The following is a 24,806-nucleotide window of genomic DNA, read 5'->3' as shown; positions in this document are numbered from 1 at the left end:
TGGCTTGACTTCAATTTTCATATTGTTTTGAATTGTTTCCACAATATTTTTTTAAGAATATCGATGTTGATATGCAACCTTCAACATTTGGTATCCATGTCCTTACAAATTGATTTTTTTTCGATGGAGCTGTCTAATATGTTTGCAACCAAATTAAGACTTGACTTGGATTAAAAAAACAAATATATCAGGGAGGCAAGAATAATGCTCTTATGCATATGCTATCTTTAATTATTAAAACATACTTTGCTATTTTCATCGTAATGCAAATATTTTTGGACACCACCGAGGAGGAACGACAACAAATGAGTAAAGACATACTTGCAACTAGATATATATTTGTATTATCTATAAATTAGAAACACCTTGAATACACTTCAAAAATCATCACGCCTTTATGTTTTTGCGCAACATTACTTATCATGTTGTTTTTCATGTGGTATCGTGCACAATTTCAAGAGATTTACTTATGTCTCGAGAGTGTGTATGAGAGGTAATATTTTTCTCTCCCGTTACAATGCATGAACATGTTTGCTAGTACTACTAAAGTATAGACCAACGCCCTGCGTAGCATGCATGATCATGTTGTTTTTCATGTGGTATCGTGCACGATTTCAAGAGATTTACTTATGTCTCGAGAGTGTGTATGAGAGGTAATATTTTTCTCTCCCGTTACAATGAACGAACATGTTTGCTAGTACTACTGAAGTATAGACCAACGCCCTGCGTAGCATGCACGGCTTTGTGGATCTGAAGCCAAATTGGCATGAACACCATAGGAACCTCTTCTGATTTGGTAAATCCATCATAGGGGCACATCAGCACTAAGAAGTTTCTAAACAACGAAGGACCTTGCTCGATCATCCGTTCCCAGTCACCGAGGCACGCGGCTTGAACAACGAACAGGTTTGGGCCAACTGGACGGAATTTCACCTGTTGAGCAGGATTCCGGGCTGAAGGTTTTGTCCGTGTGAACCCTAGCAAGGGCTAGCCACCTAACACTCTCATTGATCTCGGGATCATTTTCGTCAATCACCAGATCGTCATCAGACTTCATCTTTCAAGTTTAACTGCTCCATGAACTCGTCGAGATCAGATCTCATGGCGGCACTGTTGTCGCCGCTCGTACCTTAGTAGGAAGCAGCAGAGACATGTGGAGGCCCATGTGGAGGAACGCACGGCCCGGCCGATGACCAAACGTAGGAAACGAAGCGTAAGATTAGTACCACCTCGGATATAGAAAATAATATGGGCGAAGTGGACGGACGAAATTACGGTGGTAAGAAGCAATAGCCCCTTTACTAGTAGGTATAGAATATATATAGATATAGATATTTAGCTTTTGAAACTTTCACGCATAGCGAGTCCGGTTTTGTCACGAGCCGCTCACTTGTCTTGCAAGCAAGGCTTGGTTGAAGAGGCGGGAAATCATGGAATCCCAACCCTCCTCTACTTAAGTTCCGTCATCTTGTCCCAGGCACAGTCTAGTGAGCCTTCCTTTTTCCTTGCCTTTTGTCCCACCAAAAAATTCTGAGAAGATTTGTGAGGTCATCACATACTGAGTACCACAGTTTGAAAACACCCATTGTGTAAGTTGGTAAAGCATGACCAACAGATTTTGTCATCGTCCCCTTGCCTGCCTGAGAGAGCGTTCATCCGGGGTTGGAAGCCCCAAATAATTTTATTCGAAGGCCTGATCTTGGATTTGTAGCACTTCACATACCTCTTGGTTGTTGTCCTCCGGAGCATTGGTACACATTTACGTTGTACTTTGATTTGAGGAAGTCAAACTTAAGTCTGAATATAATGTACGTGCGTCCATGTGAAATGTGATGTATTTCCAGTCCACTTAGTCACTAAGGACCAGTCGAACACAAATACACAACCCGTGCAAAATGTTCAATGCACGAAATGCAACGTATTGTGTGGTTCTAGCTTCACTGCAAGTAATGGTCAAACCTGCTGCTAGTTTGTCCAGTCATGTAGAATTTCTAGGCCACTATTGGCAATATCTAGATAATTTCTCAAGCTTTGGCTTCATTGGCCATACTTTTCTTCTCATCTGCTATCTATAACTATGTATTGCGTGGTTCTAGCTTCACCATAAGTAATGGTCAAACCTGCTGCTAGTTTGTCCACTCATGTAGAATTTCTAGGCCAATATTGGCAACATCTGGAGAATTTCTCAAGCTTTGGCTTCATCGGCCATACTTTTCTTCTCATCGGCTATCTATAAATACGCATGGCTCTGTCCTAACAAATTCACTCATCCTCCTACAGCAAAGCTCGAGCATAGCAACAGCACTAAAGCTAACTAGAGCTTCCAGCAATGGCGACCTCCCCGGTGCTCTTCCTCCTCCTCGCTGTTTTCGCCGCCGGTGCCAGCGCGGCCACCTTCAACATCAAGAACAACTGTGGCTTCACAATTTGGCCGGCGGGCATCCCGGTGGGTGGGGGCTTCGCGCTGGGCTCAGGGCAGACGTCCAGCATCAACGTGCCCGCGGGCACCCAAGCCGGGAGGATATGGGCCCGCACCGGGTGCTCCTTCAATGGCGGTAGCGGGAGCTGCCAGACCGGCGACTGCGGCGGCCAGCTATCCTGCTCCCTCTCCGGGCGGCCACCAGCAACGCTGGCCGAGTACACCATCGGCGGCGGCAGCACCCAGGACTTCTACGACATCTCGGTGATCGACGGCTTCAACCTTGCCATGGACTTCTCGTGCAGCACCGGCGACGCGCTCCAGTGCAGGGACCCCAGCTGCCCGCCGCCGCAAGCCTACCAACACCCCAACGACGTCGCCACACACGCCTGCAGTGGCAATAATAACTACCAGATCACCTTCTGTCCATGAAGCCTCTATACGTCGCACCGCGAATCAATAAAAGGCGTACGTAGATATACGGCCATATAAATAAAAGGTGTACTGCTTAATACATCACATTGTCATATTACAGCCGCCGTACTACATGTTAGCCCACTACTATGAGCGTTTCATTGATATTTGTGTACACAGTACAGGGCAATAAAAAAATTACCTATCTACCTTAGATTGGACAGCACCCTGACGCAACATGGTCAGCTATTAGTATTACTTGCTCACGCCGATGTCACGACATTGACATCGGCGTGCCAAAGGAGCCACCACATGTGCGTGGATAGCACATGGGGCCCTACGCGGCCATCATGTGTACAGCTAGCTTGTTTGTTTCAACACCAAAAGAAATGTGGACTATTCTCCTGCATGTTGATCCGTGGTGTTTGTTTTCAAACGATTTGTTGTTGTTCTTTTCTTTCAGCTTTGCATCATGTCATGATGTCAAAGGCCTTTTTGCGGGCGCAGAGGGAGAAAGGGAAAAGGATTTGCCACGCGAGGCGAGTTCTCGACCCGAAGCCTTTTCATTTTCGTTTGCCTCAAGTCAATTGGCTCGCACTCCTTTCTCCCTGGTCTACCCATCAGCCAAGGCAACATGAAATATTAACATGGATGCAGAGTTGGTTCGCTGCCGCAAGCGATGCTGAGAGAGAGTTCATGATCCAGGGGCTATATGGGCTGTGGTTAGCAAGGAACGAGATGAGAGATGGTAAGAAAATTGCAGATCCCCGGGTAGTGGCAGAAAGTGTTTTCAATCATGTACAGGAGTGGCTCTCGGTGCATGCAAAACAGGCAACGATCAAGACGCCCACACCGGTCGAGCGTTGGGAACAGCCTGACCAAGGATGTATTGAAGTTAATACAGATGGTGCTGTGTCGAAGGTGCAAGACAACAGGGGAGGTTGAGTGATCCTACGGGATCATGAAGGTGCTTATAGAGGAGGAGCTGCAACGTTCTTCCCCCGCGCCACTGACCCTGAATTTGCTGAAGTATTGGCTGCGAGGAGGGGGGTTATACTAGCGACAGAACTAGGGGTACAGAAAATTCAGCTAGAACTTGATAGCAAAGGGGTTGTCTCCATGTTGAATGACCGGAGCAAGAATCTCTCAGCACTGGGGCCTTATATAGAGGAGATCAAAGAGATGCTTCAATCGACACAAGAGTACAAGGACATCTGGACTCGGCGTACAGCTAATCTAGCTGCTCATGTTTTAGTTAAAGAAGGGGATAGCAATGATTTAGAGATAGTTTGACCTGATGTGCCACCGGAGTGCATTTTACATATTGTAGCGAACGAGATTCCCGACGTTGTTTAAGTAATAAAGTTGTAGGTATCCCTAAAAAGAGTCAAATTTGGTTAATCGAGCCAAACATACAACTAAGAATTTCTGCACGCATGCAAAACTGCCAAATTTGAACAAGAAATTTTGCTTAACATTTTTTTGTCAAGACCTAGTTAATTAGTCAGAAACTTTGGTCTACACTTGGGTCACATATATATCAAATCACCGATAATAAATGCATGCACATCTTTCTAATTTAAGAGAAAAATAGGTAACTTTTTTTTGAAAAGGAGAATGTACCCCCGGCCTCTGCATCTGGACGATGCATGCAGCCATATTATTAATTATTCACAAAGACCATACAAGGTGATACATCAATAAGCCTGAAGCCATCAACTTGGCAACGTTGTTGCTACTCCTATCCCCTTGATGAAGGTGTACCGAATGTCTGGGCCTAATACCAAACAGACATCGCACCAAAACCTAACATCTGAAGCCGGGTGTCTCATCCAAGCCACTACCTGGAATGAGTCCCACACCGATCTGGCACACTCCTAGTGAGTACCGCACGCTGCAAGGGCCGTCACCTCCATCTTCCATCGGTCCATCCTTAGAGCAGAACCGATGCACCGACCTTGCCAGGCCTCTCTGCCATCAACGCCACCATGACGCCAGACAGCTTCCTCCTCCTGCGCGAGTCCATCTCCGTGCATCAGACGCCGAGTCTTCACAACGCCATGCCGCCAAGATCTGCCACTAACAATGTGTAAGATTTAGCACCGCTCCACCAAAGACGCCGTCCTCTGGTCCCTTGAACCCGTGTGCACCTCTAAGAATGACGCCCCCAAGGGGGAAACAACACCAGAGAGCCGCCGTCATCCGATCTACTGATCTAGGGTTTCCCTCGGAGGTAGCAGAGGGTGGCATTGAACTTCTTCACGATGATGCCTTCAGGAAGGGAACGACGCAGACAACGTCGCCATCGCCGGCCTTGGCAATAGCCAATAGCAGGTTTTCACCCAAATCTGTTCGAAGACTTCCATCTCTTGTGGACGGGCCGCCGCCATCCCTGCCGGGATCTGGATGATCCAGGCCGCCGCTGTCAGATCACAGCAAGAAGAAGTCCCCCCACCGAAACCCGTTGGCCGAGCAGGGGAGGCCGAGACCGCGCCCACCGGACCAGATCCGCGATGGATCCATGCCCGCGCCGCCGCCACTGAGCCAACCCCACGCGCTACCACCACGACCTGGCCACCCGCTCACGCCGCCGTGTGGCCGCCGCGCCGCCCGACGAGCCCTCGCCGCATCAGCCCCAAGACTCCGCCGCGTCGCCGCATCTCGCGCTACAGCCGCACGTCGGGAGGAGATGAAGGGCCCCGCCGCCGCTGACACGCACCGGGCTTCGCCCGGCGGCGTCTTCTGGCGGCGGCGAGGGGAGGGGATGGTGTAGGAGGCGGGCTCGGGGTGGAGGCTAGGGTTCCCCCGCCGCTGCCCGCAAGAGCGACGCGAGGTAATAACGTTAGTTGGCCTTTTGGTACACTTTCTGGGTTATGTGGGATGAGATGTTTAATGAAAGCTATTCAGCTGGTGTAACAACATACTATCATAAAGGTTGAGCAGAGGAATATTGTTGAATTTGGAAATATATTCATTCATTCGTTCTGTGTATATAGCTGTCATACATGGAACTTTACAAAGCTTATTCTCGGGCTTGTATATTTTTTCTGAACGTAGTGCAAACGATACATATGCACATACATTCACTCCTATGAACGCACACACGCACATCATACCTCTATGAGCACCTTCGAGAGACCAAGGAGATAAATAAAGTCGTTACACCATCGGTGACTTCAAAGAATAGAAAAAAAAAAGCAGTGATCGATCACACTGGGACTCGAACCCCAAAAATTGCATTGCAAGAATAACCCCCAAAGGAGAGAGATATATTTGTAAAGTAAAGAAGAATAGAAGAAAAAAAGCAGTGGTCGATCACACTGGGACTCGAACCCAGAATCTCCCGCTCCGGAGGCGAGCGCCTTATCCATTAGGCCATGCGACCACTTCGCTTTTAAAATAGAATGTGGTCGCGTGAGCCAGTGCCGACTTCTGGGTGGATTTGAGAGAAAGGAGACTCAAGGAACACCATCTGTAGAAAATTAATGATGACATGATTAATTTTACTCCGAAGACACATTAATTTTCAATAAGGGGAGTCAACACCGACAAAGAGTCACAGTTGTCTTTATATGTTGCGTCCAGTTTTTTTTACAAACATTTAACTGGATGAAGTGGCTTGAAATGTTCAAATCAAACACTGCAGCAAACTAGTTCAATTAGACTGAACAATGTGGCGGCGAAGATGCATGTAGAGCATAGAGTCATCAGTATATGAGAGGATTTACTTGTTTGAATTTGAGGCGACCGGGCATCCTAGACTCGGAGATGATGTATTGTGATGACCCAACTGCAACATATTCTTCCCCTAAAAAAATAGCAACACACTCTTAGTTCGCAAATGTGTTTCACGACAGTTGCCCTTCAGTAAACCTGGACAAGAAACTCCGGATTATAAGCCTGTCATGAGATAAAAATGTTGAAACACATTTTTTCGAGAAGGGACACTTTATTACTTAAAAGATTAAGCATTACACCCGGCCTCTGCATAACTAAGATGCACACAACCAAATAAGAACCTCTCACACAAACGGAAAGTACGAAGACGAAATACAAAGAAACATGAAGAGTCTGTATAACGCCTAAAGCGGAGGGGGGCCAATCCTAAGATCATGCTGCCACCCATGTTGGGTAAAAGTATCCCTCGCCGTAGCCTCCAATCATGTCCACATCTCCGTAAATAGGTCTCGATTCTTCACGCTTTGTAGAAAGGACAATAAACGAAGAGTCCCGATACATCTGTAGATAACCTGCATCAGATAAGTACTTTAATCATTTAAAACCTTATCATCTACATAACCACTGCCGAAGCACCTCAAGGTCGGCCGGCACGACGCCCTGGCCCTACCGTCCGGGATGTCATGGTTGGGATCGTGAGCCCCGCCAGGGCGGACGCGGAAATGAAGAGGAGTAGAGATGGGCAGGAGCGAGCCAGTGTGCGCTCCCCGAGTGTGTTGCGGTGGCGGATGGCGACCACAAGCAGGTCGGCACGCCCGCGGTACAGCGCCACAGTCTTCTGCTTGTCCTCCTGCTCGGCACGCCTGCGACACAATGCCACGACCAATCCTGGCGAGGGTGGAGATGGCTACGACCTGGCTCTGCCATCCCGACGACCCAGAATGGATATGGCCACGGCGGAGAGCGCATTGGACATGGCCATTGTTGGGTTGGCAGTGGTTGGGCCAGGCAGGGGCCAGGTGTGTGTCGTCTCGACCAAGACATGTGCGGCGGCGCTGGCAGTCATCTCCGGTGACGGGCGTGGTGGATCCGACGGCGGAGGAGCGGCGGTGGGTGGACAGCAGCGCCGCTGCGGAGGATCAGAGCTGGGCCGGATAGCAGCGTGGCTGTGGAGCGGAGGGGTCAAGGGCGTCAGGGGATTTGGCCTACTGGTAGTGTCCACGGGGAGGTGTCTAATTGCTTTTGTTTTTTAGACCTAGGGTGTGTGTGCGTGTTTTTTTTTTCTAATCAACTTCTTACAATCCGACCCCATTTATCAGAAAGTGATCAAACGGGTCAAATCACTCGATCAGTTCTTTTTACAAAAGGATTATTGGAAACGCGGTGATTTTTGCAGCGGAATACCAACTAGGTGGTTCTCTCCAAACTAGCCGCAAATATGGTTTTTTGTGCAATTAACTTCACCGATCTAGATGGAGTAAATTGCAGGAAACCATCACTTTAAAGGCTAGGTTTGCAGAAAACATTATGTTACATCTCTTTGAAAGAAAACACCATGTCTTGTGTAATCATTTTGCAAAACCACAGATGAGTTCTGTTCGTCAGGAGCTGACTTGGCAAAAACATGCCACGTGGGCACTTTGACTAGTCAAAAACGCCACGTTGACACGACACCACCTAGCCCATTCTCTCCTTCCTCTCCCAATCCCCATTCAAGCCACTGTCGCCGCCTCAAATCCCTCGGTGTCGGCCTCCGTGGCTGCAGCGTCCACTGGCGAGTGCCCTGCGGTAGTTGTGCTCTCCCCCCAACCGCCTTCCCCGTCAATGGCGTGTCCCTTCCCCCAGCAGGGCATCGCAAACTGCGTGCGGACGCGGGTCTGAAGACGACCTCGACCCAAGCCTCTATGTGTGCCACTGCCAACCAACGATGAGATTTCGACCGCCGTTACATTTGCGGCCTGAAGCTGGTCTCGGCCGTCCCGAGCTTCGCGGGCAGGAGCCAGGGGTGCCCAACCGCGTCGGTGTCTCCCATGCCGCGCACGCGAGCTCCTCGGCCATCTCCGAGCTCCAAGACACCCGCCTCGTGCTCGAGGTGCTCCTGCTCTGACATGGATTCAACGACGGTGCTCCAGGCAGCGTCGGGATCCCTGCGGGGATAGGGCGGCCCTGCTCAAGGATGGTGCCGGTCCAAGGGGGAGCGCTGGAATTGGCCTCTGCCTCGGTGTGGCAACGGTGACGGCGGCCTCTGCCTTGGCCAGGCGGGACGAGCGACGATGGATTGGAGAGGAGTAGAGGGAGGGGAGAGGAGATGGAGGGGTCGTTGGGCGCGCCGGTGACGATGACGCAGCCCATCTGCATGGCGGCGGTAGGACTGGGCGTGGGTGACGGCGCGCGTGCGAGAAAACCAGAAGACTTATCGTTTTGGCCAAAGAAGACTAGTCAAAGTGCCCGCGTGGCATCCTTTTGCCAAGTCAACTCCTGACAAGTGGGACCCATCTGTCATAAACATGCTTAAAACGTTGTAATCCGCTGATCAGTGGTTTTTGCAAAACAATTACACAAGACATGGTGTTTTCTGCACCAAAAATGTTTTTTTTTGAAAAGGGGTTTTACTCCAGCCTCTACATCAGAAAGATGCATACGGCTCATATTATTAATAAAAACCAGCAACAAGTCTTCAAGTCTCGAAGTATGAAAAAAACGCTCATAAGAGCTAAACAGAAAAGCCACAACCGGCTGGCAAAAAAAATAGGAGCACTACATGCCTATCCTATTACATGACCGCCATCCAAATCGGTTGAAAATATCCCGAGCTACCATCTCCCATCGGGTAGACGCAGTAACCAAACGCTCTCTGACCTCCGTCGGAGTGAGTAGCGACCACATACAGATCAACGCTGTGGCCCTGAAGATAACCTGCAAAAAATGAATGTTCGTTGATCTGTTAAAAACCAAATCATTTCTGCAGTTCCAGACTGCCCACAATAAAGCACAGACGCCAACGCGAATGTGCCGCGCTGTATCGGAGTCAACCCCATTAAGCCACATTCCAAATAACATGTTGATGGACGTAGGCGGATTAATATTAAAAGCAATATGAATCGACCACCATAGAATCTTAGCGAGCGAACAATCAAGAAAGAGGTGTTTGATAGTTTCGTTATGGTCACAAAAACTACATCTAGCAGAACCCACCCAATTGCGTTTTGCCAGATTATCCTTAGTCAAAATAACTTATTTATGCACGAACCACATAAACACTTTGATTCGCAAAGGTACCTTTACTTTCCAAACGTGCTTCGAGGAAGGAATGACGCTAGAGTTTATGACGTCCAGATACATGGATTTGACCGAGAACACGCCGTTCTTAGTTAGTTTCCAATACAACTGATCTGGCTGCTGAGACAACTGGACATCCATCAAACGTCTTACAAGATGAAGCCAGGCCTCCCAACGATTTCCAACTAGCGTCCTCCGAAAACTAATATTGAGGGGAGTGGATTGTAGAACGGTTGCAACGTAAGCTTCTCTACGTTGAACACCGTTGTACAGAGAAGGATATTGAAGTGTAAGGGACCCCAAGCCACGTATCCTCCCAGAACCTCGTATTAGCTCCATTTCCGACTAAGAACCTTGTCCTGTTGAAAAAGAGTGGCTTGAATCTCATCAATCCTTTCCAAAATGGTGAGTCAGTCGGCCTCACTGTCACTTGGGCTAGGGTTTTAGACTGAAGATACTTATTTCACAAAATCTGAGCCCAAGTAGCCTCCGTCTCGGACGAAAGTTTAAACAGCCACTTGCTAAAGAGACATCTGTTTTTGACTTCCAGATTTTCAATACCTAGACCCCCTTGGTCCTTCGGCCTACAGATTATGTCCCATTTAGCAAGCCTATACTTTCGTTTAAGCTCATCACTCTGCCAAAAGAATCGAGATCGATAGAAGTCTAGCCTCTTCCTGACACCCACCGGGACTTCAAAAAAGGATAGAAGAAACATAGGCATACTGGTGAGGACCGAATTAATCAAAATTAATCGCCCTCCATATGACATGAGCTTCCCTTTCCAACAGCTCAGTTTCTTCTCGAAACGATTCTCGATGCATTTTCACTCTTTGCTAGTCAGCTTACGATGATGGATGGGTATACCTAAATACGTGAACGGTAATGTGCCCAACTCACATCCGAACAATTGTTTATACGCCTCCTGGTCATCATTAGCTCTTCCAAAACAGAACAATTCGCTCTTGTGGAAGTTAATTTTGAGCCCGAATAATTGTTCAAATAAGCATAACAGAAGCTTCATGTTTCTCGCTTTCGCCAAGTCGTGCTCCATGAAGATGATAGTATCATCAGCATACTGAAGGATGGAGATACCGCCATCAACTAAATGCGGAACCAGGCCACCTACCTGCCCCGCATCCTTAGCCCGTCCTATTAAAATGGTCAGCATATCAACCACTATGTTGAATAGGATCGGTGACATGGGATCTCCTTGCCTTAACCCTTTGTGAGTCTGGAAATAGTGACCTATATCGTCATTCACTTTAATCCCAACACTCCCTTTTTGCGTAAAGGATTCAATCTGGTTTCTCCAGGTCGTGTCAAATCCTTTCATACGTAGAGCCTGTTGAAGGAAAGGCCATTTAACTTTATCGTATGCTTTTTCAAAATCCACTTTAAAAACAACGCCGTCTAGTTTTTTTGAGTGAATCTCATGGAGTGTTTCATGCAAGACGACAACCCCTTCAAGGATATTTCTATGAAAGCAGTCTGGGACGGTTGCACAACTGAATGCGCAATCTGCGTAAGTCTGTTCGTCCCAACCTTGGTGAATATTTTGAACATTAAGCAGACGTATAGGCCTGAACTGCTCAATGCGAACGGCCTCTGTCTTCTTAGGAAGAAGAGTTATCGTTCCAAAATTCAGCTTAAACAAATGAAGCCGACCATTAAAAAACTGATGAAACATCGGCATCAGGTCTCCCTTAATGAAGTGCCAACACTTTTTATAAAACTCCGCCGGAAATCCATCCGGTCCTGGAGCCTTATTATTTTCCATTTGTGCGATGGCCTCAAACACCTCTTTCTCTGTAAAAGGGAGCAGTCAAAATCTCATTCTCGACAGTCTCAAGTTGAGGAACATCCTCAACCCTTGACTCGTCCAAAGACACAAAATTCTCTTCCGGAGGTCCAAACAACTGCTTATAATAGTTGGTAATGTAAATTTTCAGGTTCTCTTGACCAACTATCGTTCCTTCGTCTTGTTCTAATTGGAAAATTCTGTTCTTACGATGCTTCCCATTAGCAATCATGTGAAAGAATTGAGTATTATCCTCGCCTTGGATGATTTTGCAAACCTTAGCGCGCAATGCCCACTTCAATTCCTCCTCACGGAGAAGCTCTTTCAGCCGCAACTCAGCCTCCATCTTAGTTTCCAGCTCACTGGTACCTAAGATAGAAGTTTCAGCTTTTACTTCAAGGGTCTGGATAAGTAGAAGGAGTCGCTCCTTCTCCGCCTTATATATCCCATGCGTATGCTTAGCCCATCCACGAAGGAACCTTCGAAAATGAAGAATCTTGCATTGCCATCTCTTAATGGGCGACCTTCCTCCTGAGTCTTTAGCCCACTCTCTAGCTAACAACTCGAGGAAACCTTCTCTTTCAAACCAAGCAAGTTCAAATGAGAAAATATTCTTGTTACCCACATGAGTTTGAGCTCCCGAGTCAACTAGTAGCGGCGTGTGATCCGAGATCCCTCGAGTCAACGCCTGCACTGTTACCAGGGGAAACTTCTGTTCCCATTCGACACTAGCTAAAACCCGGTCAAGCTTCTCAAAAGTCGGTACCGGTAACGAGTTAGCCCAAGTGAATTTCCTACCCGAGAGCTCTATCTCTCTGAGATCCAAGCTTTCAATGATAGTATTCAACATAAACGACCATCTGCCGTCAAAATTCTCATTATTCTTTTCCTCCCTTCTTCGAATAATGTTGAAATCACCCCCACTAAAACAGGGAGCTGCTCATTACCGCAGACACGGACCAGATCGGCCAAGAAATCTGGCTTGAGTTCTGGTCGCGCGGCTCCGTAAACCGCGACCAAAGCCCAATCAAATCCATCTGCCTTAGTTCTGACCCGAAACTTTACCGCAAACTCTCCCAAAACTACACTCCGAACTTCCAAAGTTTCACACTTAACCCCAAGTAAAATCCCACCGGATCTTCCTCGAGGGGGGATGCAATGCCAGTCGAAATCTACCCCCCAGATAAAGTACTAAGAAAATGTGGAGTGAAGTTGCCTCTTCCAGTTTCAGAGCAATAAAGTCCAAATGATGTTCAAGAGATGCATCCGCTAGAAACCTTCTTTTAGCCAAGTCTTTAAGACCTCTGCTATTCCAGAAAATGCCTCTCATATTTCATCATCAATTTTTTTAGAGGTACGGATCCTAGCACTTCTACGCACAGCCGAAACCGGATAAACCTTCCGTTTCCAAGTTCGTTTAGGCTTAATGCGATCATCAGATCGGACACCACACTCGGGCTCTGCCGCAATCACCAAAGACTCATCTACATGGTTAGAGATCTCAGGGTAGGCATACCCCTCCTCCTCTTCCGTCTCCGGTACTGCAGGGTCAAGATCGGCACACAAACCATCAAGAACCCTAACCCCAAGCGCATCAATCTCCGACTCATTCATAGGCTTAACGACAGCTATGTGACGAATCATTTCTAACGCTCGTTCAGCTTCCAAATCAAGAATGTCATTAACAGACCTAGATATCTCTGTATCATTATTACCAAGTGATACTCCTAGTTGGTTTGCATTGTGAACAATCTCATCATTGGTTGTAGCATAGTGTTTTCTGCAAACCTAGTCTTCAAATTGGTGGTTTCCTGCAATTTACTGATCCAGATGCTCTACAACAAGACATTTATGGATTCTGTAAGGGAGCTGTTGGCCTTGGGGTGAGCGTAGAGTACAGATTTCTGCATCGGCTTGTGAGTAGGGTCGCTTGCAGCCCCCTTTACCCCGACGCGAACCAACACTTCTCGAGGGCCTGAGGTATCCCGGTATTGTTTTACAAGAAGTTCTGGACAGTTGTTGGTCCGCAAATGTTTTAGCTGCTTGATGAGTTCATCAAGAGTCAGGTTGACATCAAAGGCCTCAATTTTGCGATTCTAAGCCAGGTGTGAACCATATTAACCACTTTTAGGCATATCCCTTTGATTAACGTGGCCTTCGACTCCTTGTCAAAAGCTTCGCAATGCCGTTAGGTGAACATGATCATCCTCCAGCTTGCCAGAAAGCATGATTTTTCTTAAAACAACATTTCTAAATCTAGGCAACTCACCACTAGTTTGATTTTGGGTGTTTCTTCCTAACCACATCAGACAATCAAATGACACCATAATGAGTATGAATGTGTCAATGAGCATCCGGAGACATTAAACAATCTGTTTATTTTTATTTCTTTCACTCATCTATCTTCTTACATGCAATGACTTATCTTTCCACTGGAAGATAAGAAAAAGAAACAGATTGTTCAATGAGCATCCGGTGCATATGGCACTGGCTTATCTCATGAAGAACAATCTGTTTCGAGACATTGAACAGTCTCTTTCTTTTTCTTTATTTCACTCATCTATCTTCTTACATGAAATGACATGTTATCTCTTCCACTGGAAGATAAGAAAAATGATTTAAAAAAAGACAGTGGTCGATCACACTGGGACTCGAACCCAGAATCTCCCGCTCCGGAGGCGAGCGCCTTATCCATTAGGCCATGCGACCACTTTGCTTTATTTCTAAGTTTGTGTTATAAATTCGAGTACTATTCTCCGGACGCGAGCGCGTTTATCCATTAGGCCATGCGACCAGTTTGTTAATTTTGGCAAGCTTGTTCTTAAGAATAATGAAGCAGTAACCGCGTGAGCCAACTCCATGCAGACTTCTGGATGGATTCAAGAAAGACGACTCAAGGAAGACTCCATTTTATTCTTTATTTAGAAAAAAAAGTACTCCCTCCGTCTCATAATAATATAAGAGTATTTTTTAGACTACAAACGCTCTTATATTATGAGACAGAGAGAGTACCATTTTTATTTGTAAAACACACTATTTCAATAAGGTGACACATTATTTATAATTGAAGCAGGAGGTGTGCATGCGTTCATAGAGACAAGTAGGTGCTACTACAACACGAATGATGCATATATTGGATTCGCAAAAAAAAAATGATGCATATATTGGTAAGTGCTTCGTGATTAGTTAACCCATTGCTACTGGTATTTTTGCACTGTTTTTTTTGTTCCAAACCTATAACTGGATGAAGTGGCTTCAAATATTCGAACAAACACTACAGCAAAATGGTTCAAATACACTGAACATTGTGACACTGAAGATGCAGGTAGCGCAGAGCGTCATCATTAACTGAAGAATGTGACAGTGAAGATGCATGTAGAGCAGAGCATTTTAGTTACTTTGTTAGCAACCTAAAATAATGCTTGTTTTGACTCCCTCTTTTTTTTTCACGTGTAGGGCGATGCATCATTTGTGGGTATGGCATAAGTAAGATTGTACATGCACCCGTTGGTCTGCACATTGGAGCAATGTATACTCCCTCCGTCCTTAAAAGAGTGTATTTTCAACTTTGTTGGAGGGTCAAACTATCTCAAAGTTTGACCGAGTTTGTGCAAAAATATATTAATGTTTGTGAAACCAAATAGGTATATGATGAAATTATATTTTATCATGAATCTAATGCTACTAATTTGATGCCATATATGTTGGTGTATTATCGTATATACACGGTTAAACATAAAAATGTTTGACTTTCCAACAAAGTTGGAAGTACACTCTTTTAAGGACGGAGGAAGTATTGATTTTGGAAATAGATGACCGCGTGCCTCAAATTCAAGCAATGTTGAAGTCGAATATTTGACTTCTTGTGTTTGATAGTTTGTCAACTTGGGATTACTGGAAGTTCATGTTGGGGAACGCGGTAATTTAAAAAAAAATCTTACGATCACGCAAGATCTATCTAGGTGATGCATAGCAACGAGAGGGGGAGTGTAGTCTACGTACCCTCGTAGACCGAAAGCGGAAGCGTTTAGTAACGCGGTTGATGCAGTCGACCTTCTTCGCGATCCAACCGATCCAAGTACCGAACGTATGGCACCTCCGCGTTCAGCACATGTTCAGCTCGATGACGTCCCTCGTACTCTTGATCCAGTTGAGGCCGAGGGAGAGTTCCGTCAGCACAACGGCGTGGTGACGGTGATGATGAAGTTTCCGGCGCAGGGCTTCGCCTAAGCACTACGACGATATGACCGAGGTGTGTAACTGTGGAGGGGGGCACCGCACACGGGTAAGACAAATCTTGGAGTGCTTTGGGGTGCCCCCTGGCCACGTCTATAAAGGAGGGAGAGGAGGAGGCCGGCGGCCAGGAGGGGCGCACCATAGGGGGAGTCCAACTAGGATTCCCAATCCTAGTTGGAGCCCCCTTCCTTTTCCAAGAGGTGGAGAGAGGGAAGGAGGAGGAGTGGGAGAAGGAAAGAGAGGGGCGCCGCCCCCTCCTAGTCCAATTCGGACCAGCCCCGGGGGGGGGGGGGGGCGCCGCCTCCCCTTGTGGCCCTGCCCTTCTCTCCTTTACACTAAAGCCCAATAAGGCCCATTACCCCCCCCCCCCCCCGATGAATTCCCGTAACTCCCCGGTTCCCCGAAAAATACCCGAATCATTCGGAACCTTTCCGATGTCCGAATATAGCCTTCCAATATATCGATCTTTATGTCTCGACCATTTCGAGACTCCTCGTCATGTCCGTGATCTCATCCGGGACTCCGAACTACCTTCGGTACATCAAATCACATAAACTCATAATACCGATCGTCATCGAACGTTAACCGTGCGGACCCTACGGGTTCGAGAACTATGTATACATGACCGAGACACATCTCCGGTCAATAACCAATAGCGGAACCTGGATGCTCATATTGGCTCCTACATATTCTACGAAGATCTTTATCAGTCAAACCGCACAACAACATGCGTTGTTCCCTTTGTCATCGGTATGTTACTTGCCCGAGATTCGATCGTCGGTATCATCATACCTAGTTCAATCTCGTTACCGGCAAGTCTCTTTACTCGTTCCGTAATACTTCATCCCGCAACTAACTCATTAGTCACATTGCTTGCAAGGCTTATTGTGATGAGCATTACCGAGAGGGCCCAGAGATACCTCTCCGAAACACGGAGTGACAAATTCTAATCTTGATATATGCCAACCCAACAAACACCTTCGGAGACATGTGTAGAGCATCTTTATAATCACCCATTTATGTTGTGACGTTTGATAGCACACAAAGTGTTCCTCTGGATATTCGGGAGTTGCATAATCTCATAGTCTGAGGAACATGTATAAGTTATGAAGAAAGAAGTAGCAATAAAACTGTAGCGATCATAATGCTAAGCTAATGAATGGGTCTTGTCCATGACATCATTCTCCTAATGATGTGACCCCGTTCATCAAATGACAACACATGTCCATGGCTAGGAAACATAACCATCTTTGATAAACGAGCTAGTCAAGTAGAGGCATACTAGGGACACTTTGTTTTGTCTATGTATTCACACATGTAGTAAGTTTCCGGTTAATACAATTCTAGCATGAATAATAAACATTTATCATGAAATAAGGAAATAAATAATAACTTTATTATTGCCTCTAGGGCATATTTCCTTCAGTCTCCCACTTGCACTAGAGTCAATAATATAGTTCACATCGCCATGTGATTTAATACCAATAGTTCACATCTTTATGTGATTAACACCCATAGTTCACATCGCCATGTGACCAACACCCAAAGGGTTTACTAGAGTCAGTAATCTAGTTCACATCGACATGTGATTAACACCCAAGAGTAATAAGGTGTGATCATTTTTGCTTGTGAGAGAAGTTTTAGTCGACGGGTCTGTCACATTCAGATCCGTAAGTATTTTGCAAATTTCTATTTCTACAATGCTCTGCACGGAGCTACTTTAGCTAATTGTTCCCACTTTTAATATGTATCCAGATTGAGACTTAGAGTCATCCAGATCGGTGTAAAAGCTTGCATCGACGTAACTCTTTACGACGAACTCTTTATCACCTCCATAACTGAGAAATATATCCTTATTCCACTAAGGATAACTTTGACCGATGTCCAGTGATTTACTCCTAGATCACTATTGTACCTCTTGCCAAACTCATGGTGAGGTACACAATAGGTCTGGTACACAGCATAGCATACTTTATAGAACCTATGACTGAGGCATAGGGAATGACTTTTCATTCTCTTTCTATTTTTCTGCCGTGGTCGGGTTTTGAGTCTTTACTCAACTTCACACCTTGCAATACAGGCAAGAACTCCATCTTTTGTCTATTCCATTTTGAACTACTTCAAAATCTTGTCAAGGTATGTATTCATTGAAAAACCTTATCAAGCATCTTGATCTATCTCTATAGATCTTGATTCTCAATATGTAAGCAGCTTCACCGAGGTCTGATAACCCACAAGTATAGGGGATCATTGTAGCCTCTTTCGATAAGTAAGAGTGTCGAACCCAACGAGGAGCTAAAGGTAGAACAAATATTCCCTCAAGTTCTATCGACCACCGATACAACTCTACGCACGCTTTACGTTCGCTCTACCTAGAACAAGTATGAAACTAGAAGTACTTTGTAGGTGTTGTTGGATAGATTTGCAAGATAATAAAGAGCGCGTAAATAAAAACTAGGGGCTGTTTAGATAAAGAAGCAATAAAGTTAGTATAGCGAGTGTGGAAAAGTGGTGGTAGGAGTTGCAAAATTGTCCCTAAGCAATTGACTACTTTACTAGACTGATAGCAAGTTTTATGTGGGAGAGGCCACTGCTAGCATGTCATCCCTGACTTGGAATTCTATGCACTTATGATTGGAACTATTAGCAAGCATCCGCAACTACTAACGTTCATTAAGGTAAAACCCAACCATAGCATTAAGATATATTGGTCCCCCTTCAATCCCGTATGCATCATTTCTATGCTAGGTTGAAGCTTCTGTCACTCTTGCCCTCCAATACATAGTCCTATCAACATACAACTAACCCTATGGACACCAAAGGACAGCAACATAACCACAAGCAAATTAAATCAATCAGAGCAATTCACCAATTACCGATAGGACAACGAAAATCTACTCAGACATCATAGGATGGCAACACATCATTGGATAATAATATGAAGCATAAAGAATCATGTTCAAGTAGAGGGTACAACGGGTTGCGGGAGAGTGGACCGCTGTAGATAGATGGGGGAAGGTGATGAAGATGTTGGTGAAGATGACAGAGGTGTTGGTGTAGATTGCGGTGACGATGATGGCCCCGGTGGCACTTCGGCGCCACTAGAAGCGAGGGGGAGAGATCCCCCCTCCTTCTCCTTCTTCCTTGGCCTTCTCCCTAGGTGGGAGAAGGGTTCTCCCTCTGGTCCTTGGTCTCCGTGGCATGGGAGGGGCGAGAGCCCCTCCGAGATTGGATCTGTCTCTCTGTCTCTCTCTATTTCTGCGCTCCTGATTCTGGCCTTTCACCGTTTCTTATGTTCCCGGAGATCCGTAACTCCGATTGGGTTGAAATTTGAACACGATTTCTATCTGGATATTGGCTTTCTTGCGGTGAAAGAAGGGCACCAACCGCCTTATGGGGTGGCCACGAGGGCCCAGGGCACGCCTGACCCCCTGGGCGCGCCCCTCACCCTCGTGGGCCCCTTGGGCATCGTCTCGCGTTGATTCCACTTCCCAAAATTCACATATATTCCAAAAAAATCTCTGTCAGTTTTTATCCCGTTTGGACTCCGCTTGATATGGATTTTCTGCGAAACAAAAAACATGCAACAAACAGGAACTGGCACTGGGCACTGGATCAATATGTTAGTCCAAAAAATAGTATAAAAAGTTGCCAAAAGTATATGAAAGTTGTATAATATTGGCATGGAACAATCAAAAATTATAGATACGACAGAGACGTATCAAGGTCTTTCTTTGAAAAACTCCTTTCAAACACTCCTTTATGCTTTCCAGAAAATTCTACATTATTTCCGATCAACAATATGTCATTCACATATACTTATCAGAAATATTGTAGTGCTCCCACTAACTTTCTTGTAAATACAGGCTTCACCGCAAGTCTGTATAAAAACTATATGCTTTGATCAACTCATCAAAGCGTATATTCCAACTCCGAGATGCTTGCACCAGTCCATAGATGGATCGCTGGAGCTTGCACATTTTTGTTAGCACCTTTAGGATTGAGAAAACCTTCTGGCTGCATCATATACAACTCTTCTTTAATAAATCCATTAAAGAATGCAGTTTTAACATCCATTTGCCAGATTTCATAAAACGTGGCAATTGCTAACATGATTCGGACAGACTTCAAGCATCGATACGAGTGAGAAAAACTCATCGTAGTCAACACCTTGAGCTTGTCAAAAACCTTTTTTCGACAAGTCGAGCTTTGTAGATAGTAATACTACTATCAGCGTCCGTCTTCCTCTTAAAAATCCATTTATTCTCTATGGCTTGCCGATCATCGGGCAAGTCAACTAAAGTCCATGCTTTGTTCTTATATATGGATCACATCTCAGATTTAATGGCCTCAAGCCATTTCACGGAATCTGGGCTCATCATCACTTCCCCATAGTTCGTAGGTTCGTCATGGTCTAGTAACATGACTTCCGGAATAGGATTCCCATACCACTCTGGTGTGGAACTGTCGGTGTACAAAAGTAGGGGCGCTCCTTTTTACCCCTTTACTTGTGCACGGACAGTCGGAGCCGCGCCCGCGGCCACACTAAGCAGGGCAGGGGAGGGAAGCCGGAGAGAAGCCAAGGGCGCAAGGTGATCAGAGGCAACGCCAAGACCAGAAACACAAAGAGCAAAGGGGGCAAGGTGGACTCCCCCGGCAAGACCCTTGCCGGGGCGGCCTCCGCGGCCCCGGCAAGAGCCTTGCCGGGGCAACTTGCCCAACGCCAACAGAGCGAGCCACCCTTGAGCCCACGGGTTCCAACCTAACCAACTACGTTCGGACAAGGGCTCGGGAGGCACCTCCGTAGTGGCATGCAGATCTTTGTCAAGACCATAGATATATGAGATCAGATGAGGATCAGAAGACTACGACCCTCGGCGAGACCCTCGCCAAGGAGACCCACGAGACCCCCGGCAAGCGTCTTGCCGGGGACGACCGTGACACCATGGCAAGACCCTTGCCGGGCCCCCCGGCAAGGCCCTTGCCAAGGGCATCAGCGGGGCCACTGCTAGGCCCGCACCAACCAAGACTCCGAGGCCATTCGCATGCAGCTGCCAGCCCAACCAGCTGGGCAGGCACCTGCGTGGCAACATGCAGCTTCCAGGCCAAATCAGCAAGCACCTGCGTGGTGGCATGCAGATCTTCGTGAAGATCCTACCACCGCACCACCTCAGCTGCCTGCCTGCCTGCATGGCGCTGCATGCATCACTGGCCAGGGCGTGTGTCGAAGCGAGTAGGAGCGACGACGGACTGGACGGGCCTCGTTCCCGTCCCCCGATAAAGCTAATGGACACCTAAGTAGCGCATTTAATGCACTTCGTCCCGTAATGCCGTGCGATAGGCTCGCGCACTGTAGGCTTTTCCACATCCTGTGTGCCACTGTGGCAACCCCTTTTCCCTATAAAAGGAGGCCCGAGGCGACCATTAGAGGGATTCGGCTTTTTGGAACTACGCAGCCACCGTAGCTAGTTTGAAAGCTCAAGAGCAATCAATACATCCACCAAAGCAGGACTAGGGTTTTATGCATCCTCGTGGCCCGAACCTGGGTAAACAATCCGTGTGCTTGCTCCTAAACCTGCTCTTCTCACGCCACCGCGCCCGCCGACCGTCGAAGGGATCCCAGTGATCCCATAGGTGTCGTTCCCACCGACATCTTTGGCGCGCCAGGTAGGGGGAGGCGCTGTTGTGAGAATCTGGTCTAGCAGTTAGCCTAGCAGTCCTTCGTCGCCATGGCTCCCAAGAAGAAGAAGGCCACGGCGGTCGGTTCGTCGGGGGCCAGACGGCCCGTACCAGTGAGGGCGAGTAGCGGGCCGGTCGCGGACAGGACCCGAGGCGTGGCCCGCGAGCACCAACATCGCTCTGGCAGTCAGAGCCTGGCGAGCGGCTTCGTTCGTGCGCAAGACGCCGGGCCGCATGCCACAAAATCCAGAGACGGAGCTGGACCCCCCCCCCCGCAGGCGGTGCGGGGCCCTCCGGGGTCGCCACCGTGCCACGGGCGGCGCGACGACCTCCAGGACACCCACCCCGGCACCCACAGCGCGCTCTTCCCATGGTGTGCGCGACGAGCAGCGTCACCACGCCGGTGACCCTGAGCACCGCCGTGGGAAGAGCCCTGTGCATCATCTGCGGGACGAAGGAGGCCAGCATGCCCGCCGAAGTGCTGGCGGCATTGGCACACAGCCGCTGGGCCGTGATAGAGCTCCTTCTAATGTGGTTAGTCGAAGCGCGCCACGGTCCACGCAGCTTTCGCCACCACCCACGCCAGCAGAAGCTTTGGCGCGCGCGCAGCTGCTCCTCGACTTCCCGCCTGCTGCGGAGAAGCTAGACGAGTGGAGAGCCACCATCCGGAGCCTCGTCGCCGTCGCCAACAAAGACGAGCCACGGCCGGCAGGGCCCTTGAGCCGGCGCTCCGTCGATCCACCGCACGCCAGCGGAGGAAGGACCGGTGGAGCTGCAGCTACAGTGCACTCTCCTCCCCCGCGCCAGTTGCCGTTGGTGCCCTTCCGTCGCGGCGACGCATGTGATAGCATTTCCATAGCATCGTCCGACCCACGGACCCACCGCGACCAGCGTCATGTTCTTTGAGAACGAGCTCATGAAGATGCTTGAACCACTATCGAGCACCGACGCGACACACTCCACCAGTCGGATAAGCGGGCGGGACCCGCTATGGACCACCCAGCCCCAGGGGGCTCGGGCGGCCTACCTTACGAGGTGGGTTGCCCAGCCTTTACCCGTGAGCTGCGGCAGTTCCAGTGGCCGTCCCACCGCACGTTCAAGCCCGACGTCGGCGAGAAGTACAACGGCAAGACCCATCCATCAGAGTTCCTCAGCATCTACACCATCGCGATGCAAGCTGCCGGAGCTCGCGACGACAAGGTGCTTGCCAATTACTTCCCGTTGGCACTGAAGCCCAAAGTCATGTCTTGGTTGATGCACTTGCCGGCGGATTCCATTTCTTCTTGGTCGGATCTATGCCATGAGTTCGTTGGTGCCTTCACTGGAGGCCACCAAGCTCATGGCCAGGCCAGTGATTTGCATATCATTCCCCAGAAGGAAGGGGAAAACCTGCGCAAGTACATCCAGAGATTCAGCCGGGTGCAGTACAACATCCCCGATGTTCATCCCGCCGCCGTGATTAGCGCATTCCATCAGAACATGCGCAACCGCAAGATGCGCGAAGAGCTGGCGATGAACAAGGTTAAGGATGTGGCCGAACTCTATGTTCTGGCCGATAGGTGCGCCCGGGCTGAGGAGGGAAGGAAGTACCCCGACGAGGACGCCGGCGCGGAAACCGACTCTACTGATGAAGACACCGCCGCTCCGGCGAAGAAGGGCCGGCGTCGCAACAGGAAACGCAAGGGCAAGATCGTGCTTGCCGTCGAGGGATCCGACAACACCGGCCCCGCCAAGAAGGCCAAGGCAGACAACCCCGGCAAGGAGATTGCCGGGTGCGCCGCTTGCTGGGCCTTGGCGGGCGCCGACAAGCCAGGAGGCTCCGACAAGCAGTATTGCAAGATCCACCGCACCAAGGGCCACGACCTCCAGAACTGCCGACAGGTCGAGCTGCTTACCGAAAAGCAAAAGGCTGAGTACGAGAGGCGGGACAAGGAGAAGGGTTAGGATGGTGCGGAAGGATCCGGCAAGAAGCATGGCAGGCAAGGAGGCCGCCGCGACAAGGATACCCAGCAAGAGAGGCCTGTTCGGGGCCGCGACAAGAAGCAGGAAGATGATGATCATGACGAGGACGACGAGTCCGGCGAGCAAGAGTTTCAGAAGGCTACGGAGGCCATGTGCGTCGATGGTGGCGCCTTGCTGCGTACTTCTCACCGCCAGCTCAAGCAGTGGGCATGTGAGATTATAGCAGCAGAGCCATCGTTCGACGCTCAGAAGCCACTTATGTGGTCCAACACGCCCCTCATCTTTGATGCCGTGGACCACCCTAACCGCACAAGTATGGTCGGGTGTTTGCCATTGTTGGTCTAGCCAACGATACACAACCTCAAGGTGAACAAGATGCTGGTTGACGGCGGGGCCGGCCTGAACTTGATCTCGCCCGTCGTGATCAAAAGGCTGCAAATTCCTGATGGAGACCTCGAGGAAACGGGTACGTTTCAAGGGGTCAATCCGGGAAGGAGCCAGCCGAAGGGGAAGGTCACATTGCCCGTGACGTTTGGAGGTGAGTTGAACTACAGGACGAAGAGGATCGTCTTCGATGTGGCCGAGATCCCCTTGCCCTACAACGGGATCCTCGGCCGCCCGGCACTAGCCAAGTTCATGGCGGCGTCGCACTACGCCTACAATATGCTGAAGATGCCTGGGCCGTTGACCATCATCACCGTCCCCTCCGACAAGAAGGACACGCTGATCTGCGGTGACCAACTCTATCGAGAAGCAGTTGCAGCAGCTGCCGCCAAGGCACTTGCTCCTGCCGTTGAAGCCTCGGGAGGGAAGAAGAAGACCGGCAAGACCTCTCGCACCCACTCCGGCAAGCGCACCTCTTCGGAGTGTCGTGCTACCGTTGAGGACGTGCCCGAGAGCTCTACCGGCAAGAGCAAGAAATCCAGAGCTGCACCGCCAGAGACCAAGAGGGTGTCCGTCAAGGAGGATGGCACGGGAGGGGCTTTCACCATAGGCTCCACCCTCGACAGCAAATAGGAAAGCGCGCTCGTCAGTTTCCTGCGGGCGAATGTCGATGTGTTTGCGTGGCAACCATCCGACATCCCCGGCGTTCCCAGGGAAGTGATTGAGCACCACCTTGCTGTCTGCCCCCATGCGCGACCCGTCAAGCAGAAGGTCAGAAAGCGAGCTTTGGAACGACAGGAACTTACTCTGGTTACCTACTAGGTTCTGTAGTAACTTGATCTGAAGTTTCATGATCATTATCATTAAGTTCCTCATTAATGTGTGTAGGCATCACTGGAACTGATTTCTGTGATGAACTACTTTCCAATTCGGGAGAAGGTACAATTACTGCCG

At 48.5% G+C, this 24,806-nt stretch overlaps 1 protein-coding gene and 2 non-coding genes across 3 annotated transcripts; 1 reads left to right on the top strand and 2 right to left on the bottom strand.

Moving 5' to 3' along the window:
- Window positions 1–2,264: 2,264 nt before the first annotated feature.
- On the top strand, window positions 2,265–3,203 carry LOC543292 (thaumatin-like protein PWIR2). Its single transcript, NM_001427977.1, has one exon. It carries the CDS (start codon window positions 2,330–2,332, stop codon window positions 2,849–2,851), a length of 522 nt encoding a protein of 173 aa, NP_001414906.1. The 5' UTR covers window positions 2,265–2,329; the 3' UTR covers window positions 2,852–3,203.
- A 2,942-nt stretch (window positions 3,204–6,145) lies between these two features.
- On the bottom strand, window positions 6,146–6,218 carry TRNAR-CCG (transfer RNA arginine (anticodon CCG)). Its single transcript has one exon. It is a non-coding gene; the product is annotated as a tRNA-Arg (tRNA).
- An 8,009-nt stretch (window positions 6,219–14,227) lies between these two features.
- TRNAR-CCG (transfer RNA arginine (anticodon CCG)) lies at window positions 14,228–14,300 on the bottom strand. Its single transcript has one exon. It is a non-coding gene; the product is annotated as a tRNA-Arg (tRNA).
- Between the last annotated feature and the right edge of the window lie 10,506 nt (window positions 14,301–24,806).

This window comes from Triticum aestivum, chromosome 7D (assembly GCF_018294505.1).
Source record: "Triticum aestivum cultivar Chinese Spring chromosome 7D, IWGSC CS RefSeq v2.1, whole genome shotgun sequence".
NCBI classification, from domain to species: Eukaryota; Viridiplantae; Streptophyta; class Magnoliopsida; order Poales; family Poaceae; genus Triticum; species Triticum aestivum.
Note: the sequence above shows the minus strand (reverse complement) of the source record. Positions and strands in the feature narration are given on the sequence as shown.